This window comes from Wolffia australiana, chromosome 7 (assembly GCF_029677425.1).
Source record: "Wolffia australiana isolate 7733 chromosome 7, ASM2967742v1".
Classification (NCBI taxonomy): domain Eukaryota; kingdom Viridiplantae; phylum Streptophyta; class Magnoliopsida; order Alismatales; family Araceae; genus Wolffia; species Wolffia australiana.
The window spans coordinates 8,692,110-8,699,723 of NC_135841.1; the positions used below are offsets into that span (position 1 = coordinate 8,692,110).

General features: G+C 42.5%; 1 protein-coding gene across 1 annotated transcript; it reads right to left on the minus strand.

The window, feature by feature from the left end:
- Positions 1–3,251: 3,251 nt before the first annotated feature.
- LOC144705722 (uncharacterized) lies at positions 3,252–7,239 on the minus strand. The gene is made up of 8 exons (XM_078578511.1): positions 7,116–7,239; positions 6,975–7,035; positions 5,942–6,195; positions 5,719–5,840; positions 5,518–5,617; positions 5,084–5,443; positions 3,656–3,993; positions 3,252–3,568 (listed from the first exon to the last, which is right to left on the minus strand). Exons 3-8 carry the CDS (start codon positions 6,090–6,092, stop codon positions 3,392–3,394), a joined length of 1,248 nt encoding a protein of 415 aa, XP_078434637.1. The 5' UTR covers positions 6,093–6,195; positions 6,975–7,035; positions 7,116–7,239; the 3' UTR covers positions 3,252–3,391.
- Between the last annotated feature and the right edge of the window lie 375 nt (positions 7,240–7,614).

Sequence of the window (7,614 nt, forward strand, 5' to 3'; positions counted from 1 at the left end):
TATTTCATTCGAGATGAAAAATAAAAGAAACCCTTGTCTCTAGCTTTTCCTCTAAAAATAAAAATAAAAATACATGGAAAAGTGCTCCAATGCCCTAGAAAATGATGAATAAAAGGTATTGATTTAAGTAAGAGTGAAAATTCATTGGGATTAGCTTCGAGAGATCATCAAAATTTCTATACCAACATCACAACACAATGGAAGCAAGAAAAAATTATAAATTTTAACAAGAAAGTCATAAAATGTCGCAGATTCAAATTCTATATATGGAGGTGATGTTCAGGATCTCCAAATTCTATAATAGTTGGGTCAACCTCATACTCTTACTCTTCCACACTTTCATCTAGAGGTTCATTTTCCATTGACAAATCATTTTCCTCGAGAAGTAATGCTGGTGTAGGACAATTTGGAAAAATATGACCTGGTTTCCCACACTTATAGCATGTTTTTCTATTGTTCATCAGAAGATTTTATGTGTTCCCTTTCCTATTTGGAGGTACATATGGAGGTGTTCTTGAAGGTAGAGGACGAGAAGATTGTAGATCACTACTTGAGCATGGATATGTGATGGGGGAAGATTATTTATAGGTCTATGGAGATTTGAGGAGCCTTGGGGGTAGATGATTCTCTTAGGATACACAGATGAGGATGAAGAAAAGAATCTAAATCAGTGGATGCTCGATATACTTCTTCTAATGTTCTAACATTATGTAAGATAACTTCTTGTCATATGTCATCTCATAGTCTGGTTCTAAATCTTGGCAAGGTGAGGTGCAAATCTTCTGTTAAGCCACAAGTCATCATCAGTTCATCAAATTCAGTCACATATTCTAAAGCACTACGATTGCCTTGTTGAATTCGTTGCCATTGATCAACGAGACTATCTTTGTAATTAGAAGGGTAATATTTTTCTCATAACTTAGTTTTCATTTCCTCCCAAGTATAGATGGGTTCCTGAAATCTACTATCTAAGAGGCACTCCAGATTGTTCCATAATGTTTTAGCTGGACCTACTAACTTCAAGTCCACAAGCCTAACCTTACGAGCCTCCATATCTACCCATGAGAAATAACTATTCGTTTGAGATTCCCAATTCAGATATTCCTCTTGGCTAGTAGAACCTTCAGAAGTGAGAATATCTATTTTCACGTGCATATAATCATTATCAGAGTGTTGGATTTGAATCCTCCCAGAAACATATCTTTGATCGTCTAGGTTCGGATTCTGACCCTGTAAATGTTTCTAGGAAAATCATGGTTGGAATTCCTGGGATGTTATATGGGTGGAGGAGTCTTAGTTCTACTATTTTCTAAAGGGGTTAAACGCCGTGTTACATCTTTGAGGCCATCCATAATCACTTTTGCCCAAGGAGGGATATACTCTTCTACAGGAGTATTAGAATCTTTATCCTTTTGAGAATAATCTACACCCTATCAATTCATCATAATGAGATAAAACGTACAAACAAGTACAATCAAATGTTTTTTTTTAACTAAAGAAACAACAAAGTAAATAAAATATTTATATATATATATAGAAAAAAGACAATCAAACAAGCATGCAAGACCTTTCGGCTCTGCTACCACTTGTCGTAGTGTCACTCACCTGTCACACCACTGTCTAAGTCACACCTCGATCAGCAATTCGCCATTGCACCTCCATCTCCAACTCACCTTTGCACCTCCATCTTCTACTCGCCTATGCACCTTGGTTGCAGTACCGTCTCAACCACACTTTCTTTGCCAACTCACCTTTGCACCTCCATCACACCAGCATTTCAGTCACACCTCCATCATCGACTCGGTGTCACACTTCTGTCACCGACTTGCCTTTGGAACTATCTAACTCCTCCGTCACTAATTTGCCTTCATACCTCCGTCGTTGACTCATTGTGGTACCTCCGTCGCTGACTCATCGTCGTCGTTGCTCTACCTCATCGCCAGGTTCATTGATTTGTTGATACCCTAACTCCAACCATTCAGGCATTTTATGTCTATTGGCCCAACACTTATTTGACCGAAAATAATTATTCATGCCCAATAACTAATGTAATCTACAATTAATAGACTTGCAACGAGAGAGACTATGATGATAACAATGGACGGGACGATTACTGTTCTAGATAGAGATGGCAATCACAACTATCATCGATGATAGGTATGATAATCGTCGCGGAGAGGGATGACAAATATTGTGGATGGAGACCATCATAGATGGAGGCGTGGACCAGTGTTGTCAGGAACGAGGATGGTAATGGACATGGATGAAGACTATTGTTGATCAGGATGATGATTGTCATTGTTGTCTGGGATGAGCATCATCATGGATTGGACTGTAGGTCATGGAAGGCGATGAGGACTGTCATCATTGACAGGGACCAGAACTGTCATGGATTGGACTGGAGGTCATGGAAGGCGGTGAGGACTATCGTCATTGACAGGGACTGCAACTGTCATGGATGGGGGCAAGGATCATTATAAACAGGAAGAAGACTTTTGTGGATGGAGAAGAGGACCGTGGTGGATGGGGATGACAACTATTGTCCATAGGGACGATGACCACCATAGTTAACATGGATGATAACTGTCATTTATCGGGATAATGACCATTAGAGAACATGACAGTGACTGCTGTTGACTGGGAAGACTATGAGGATGATGAATGTCATCAATGGTAGGGACAACGACCCAACCCATGACGACTGATGGTCAACGATGGCCCTGTTTGACCGAGATGATGATGTTCTTGGCTGGGACGTTGACCGTCAACGATGAGGACCATGATTTTCATCAATGATGATGCCAATGTCTGTTGTCGACTGGGAGGACGACTGTTGTTGATGGAGCCGGCAACCGTCATCCAAGGGGACGATGATGACTACTGTCGTCGACATCAGTCTCACTCTATCTCTCGTAGGCTCTCTCTCTGTCTCTCTAATTTTCTCTGCGTCCATGTCATCCATTTTGTCATCTATCGGTCCATCGTTGGTTCTATTTTTCATCACAAATAAAAATATGGGCTGGGAGCCTGGGAGTGATGGCGACACCCAATACGGACAGATGCCGATCTGTACAAAATCACAGATGGTCGTTCAGTTCAAAATGGACATCGGTTATTCCTCCGACAAGCAAAATTATTTTCATCCGCAAAATTTGGGAAAAAGTTAAAATTTGCATTAAAATTGCTGATTTTCTCGTATCGTTGGGCTAACAACCAGATTAAATATAGTCGTCGATGTCGACGATAGGGAATATCAACGGCTCACGCCCACCTTCGTATCCAATAAAAATTATCCGCCTCTATAAATTCGACTGGTTAGTTCCGGCAACGGACCAGCTTTCCAGAGAAGAAGATAGAAGAAGACGAAGAAGAAGAAGAGATCCTCCCGGGGCTACGTCGCAGAAGCAATCTTCTGGCGGAGGTTGAACTTGCTGGCGATCAGAGGGCGGACGTCTTCCACACCGACCAAGCTCTCCAGGAACGGAAGCAGGTAGAGCAGCTCACGATCCGATCGGTCGTCGAACCAGCTCTCGATCGGGATCCCGTTGTCCACCTGAAATCCAAACGCCTGCGGGGCAAACAAATCGCAAATTACTCGATTCAATTTCCAGATCGACGGACGACAGAAAATCGGAGATCGGAAGGATCGGCAAACCTGAGGGGAATTATCGACGATGATGACTCGAGCCAGATCCCGGCCGAGAACGGTGAGGTCCTTCACGTAGTTGCCTTCCACGTAGAGACAAGATTCGCGGAAGACGCGATGGCGGAACAGCTTCCTCTTCGGATCGAGAACATTGAGGAGCTGCTCCGCGTAGATTCCCTGGCTCGCCGTGAAGACGATGATCTCGAACAGAGTCGATACTCTCTCAAGAAATTCCCGGAGATGAGGCCGGCACCGAACGTAGATCGTGTGCTCTCTCAGGTTGAATTTCACCGGGAACGTGAAATCCACGTCGCCGCAGGGCTCCAGCGATGAATGCACCAGCGTTTCTGCGACCTCGAATCGAGCAAGAAGAAGCCATCAAGATCGGATCGCCATGAACACCGTATGGATATGTTGCACTCGTCAACCATGATCGTTGAGGAATCAACTATGATGACGATTTCGAAAAATGGGAAAATGACGTTTTCAAATTATGATACGATATTAATTGGAGGGAAAATATATCATTAAAATTGATAATCTAATTGTATATTACATAAAAGACGACTGGGTAGGAGCAAGAGGGCCACAAATATAGTGCAGGGACGCGGACTGGACGATTTTTTCGTCCCGGGATGAAAAAATCGTCCCGTCCGAGGATACGGACAAATTTCGGGACGAAAATTCATCCCGGGGACCACCAGACGGGACAGTTTTCATCTCGTGGGACGAAAAAACTGTCAGTCCGGAGATCTCGGGCGATGGACGGATGAATCTGACAGTTGAGATGTTGCCACGTGGCCTCGCAATGACAATTTGCATCAAAGTCCATGTATTTTTACATGGGTGCAAATGGACGTCACTCAGAAATAATTGTAGATATGTCCATTTGCGTTCTATCTCCTCAGTAATTCCCTAAAAAACTTGAAAAAATCCATATTAATATATTAAAAATATAAAATGGGTAATTTTCATCCGGGACAAATTTCGGGACGAAAATTCGTCACGGAGGACTGGACGGGACAAAAAACCGTCCCGAGATTATCGGAAGGGACAGCTTTTTTGTCGATGGAGGAAAAACCGTCCCGTCCTTTGTCCACGTCCTGGACGATCCAGAACTATGGCCACAAATGCAACTTGTGTGAGTTGAGCTTGCATTTTTTGCAAGATGGACAAAAATTTAAAAGTTACATTAAAATATATTATATTGTACATGATGGGCGTTGACATCATCAATTACCGTCATCTTTGAAATAACAATGAGTATAGATGTAATTCAATGGAAAGAAAGTTAATTCATGGACGCATGCCAACACGGTTGACGATGACGGTCAATGATGTTCTCTGTCACGTTGATTCCATCATCGTCACGTCTTCGCCATGCTCTGGCTTGCCAAACTCTATCAAGAAGGAATCTTAAAGAGGAGAGATCGGTACCGTCGAGATCTAGCACGAGCGTGACAGACGGGCAACTCCGAGTCTGCTTTGGGAGGAGCATTGGCCGGAATGAAGGGACGACGTCGGACAGATTGGGGAGATTCTTGATGAAAACATATGGATTGAAATCATCATACTCATCGCACTCATCGGCGTCCATGCCGTCTGTGGCCATCGGATCATGTGACTGTTCGTCGTGACACTCCAGCTTGGAGTGCTGCATTGCCAGGTAAATCGCTGAAACCTCCGGAGATAGTGTTGCCGGAGTTCGTCCATGATCTTCCTCGTTTGTTACCATCGCTCCAGACCCATTTGCCGGCTGATCTACACAGTCCATCTGATCATCCTTGCTGTCGAGACCTATAGAATTTCGTGAAGCAGAAATGTGAAAATTCATTGAGATTAAAGAAGATATTCCCCAAAGTTGATCTAACCTTGTTCATCAGATATTGCTCCACAGAAATCGTGAGGAAGATGGTATTTTGGGGAAAATAGAGTGTCCAGGACACACTGTGGGTCACTCTCATCGAATCTCTGCAGATTTTGGGAAAAAATAACGAAATATGAATAACCATGGGCAAGATATTTTACAGATCTGAGTGGAAACAAGATATGTTTTCAAAAAGCATCGTCACCTTGGCATCAATGGAACCGTTGCTGGAGAGATGCTCCTGAGGGTCACCTTTCATGGGCAAAGAACCAGAGATTTTGCATTTCTCAGGTGCCAAATCCTCTGTTGCATTTTTCGAATTCAGATCTGTCACAGTCGTAACGATGGGTCAATTTTCCAGAGAAATGTAAATCATATTACTACACATTCTTTTTCTAGAAAACCATATTATTACACATAATAATTACCAGGTATTTGCTTCCTTGCAGAAGAGGTGATTAGCTCTGAAACAGTCTTCTTTTCCGCCTGAAGGGTCGCTTTCTTTTGCTGTCTGGCTGGTTTAGAGCCGACATTCTCTCCTCCAACGTATTTTGCAGAAATTTTCTTTCTCGTTTGCATCTTTTAAAATTTTTCACTTGTCAAAAAGAAATCCGACTGACCATACCATCCAGATACCTCCACTTTCTGTATATACTAGATAATTGCTGTCGCCAGGCGTAATCTGAAAATGAGTACCAAAAAGAACGAACCAATTTCCTCGTGATAAATGTTACATTCCAATGAAACATTTATCGTAGAAGAAAGTAATTGTGTAAAAATCATAATTATACTAGAGCACTCAACGAACAAGCAAAACTTTGATAAAGTTTCGATTACAACTAGACACTCTTTCCACTTGATTTTCAAACTAAAATATTTATCAGAAGCGAGTTCCAATTCGGTTCGATCCATCCACCTGCTGAATTATAACTAGATAAAAAACTCAAGAACAACGAAACATTTTCGTAGGCTAGGGTTTCGAAACAAATGGAAGGCGAGGTCTTGAACATAAATTGTAAACCGAACCTCCATCAGCCACGAAATCTGAGGAACTTAATGAGAAATTGAAGCTAAATGAATTATTATAAAGCACAGAGCGACATGACCCACTCTACTTTGAGAATGGGAACAATGAGTCTACATAGAATGCCAAAATCAGGAGGGGCAAATATCGGCGGGACCGGTGGCTGACACCAAAAGCAGGAAAAAAAAATCGCCGAAAATGCATCTGGGCGGACCAGAAGAAAATGCAACCTCGAAGGACGACTCATTATCGACATTGGATCGGGATAACGAGGCATCAGTCTCGGGAAAATCACGGAAACGATGAGAAAATAGGAGAATCGAGCAGTCTTTCTCAAGAGACTTCCCCCCCCTCCCCCCCCCCCTCCCGACGAACACATCAAACGAAGCAATCCAGTGAGAAACAGTCGAGCACCGATATGCAAGAGAAATAATTACCTGGAGTCGACCTAGGGTTTTGTCCACGAATCAAACCGCAAAGAAGCTCCTCCGCCGGCGGCTGCCCAGACACGAACCTAGTAAGAATACAAGATCCAGAGAGAAGAAGAAGAAGAAGACGATGAACAGTAGGAAAATTACCTCTTTCCGCGATGTTTGAAGCGTCGGCGAGCAAAACTTTTTATTTATCTATTCTTTCTCGTGTTCTTATCCCTCATCTCCTTTCTCAACAACTCACAGTTTCATCTTAACAGTAAAGTCTCTCACTCTAAAGTCTAAACTAGTAAAATTTTATATATGTATCTCTCTGATGACGTCAGAAGACGGTTTTTAAGGCGCGGTAGAAGGGTGTTTGAAATTTGGTCGAGCGGACGAGACAAAAGAAGATTCGAACTCGGCGACGAATCGAGGTTTGAACGACGCTGACGTGGAGAGAACAGGTGGAAACGTGGGCTGTAGCTAGTTGGGGGGTAAATTGATTACCAATATCAGGGAAATATTTCCCTTTGGCCGGCCCATTTTCATAAGTTCCATTTTTCGGCGTAAGTAAGAGAACATTAGATGATGATGAAAGTTCTTGTGAAAAATACTTCAAGCGATAATTGTGATCCAAATTTTTGTGAGATTCTTGGAGATAATT

Bases quoted from the DNA above. Each gene is read 5' to 3' on its own strand.
- LOC144705722 (XM_078578511.1), bottom strand. From the start codon at position 6,092: ATGCAAACGAGAAAGAAAATTTCTGCAAAATACGTTGGAGGAGAGAAT. The intron at 5,618-5,718 runs GTGACGATGCTT...CAAAATCTGCAG, and splicing joins ACGGTTCCATTGATGCCAAG to AGATTCGATGAGAGTGACCC. The intron at 5,444-5,517 runs GTTAGATCAACT...GAAATTCTATAG, and splicing joins AGCAATATCTGATGAACAAG to GTCTCGACAGCAAGGATGAT.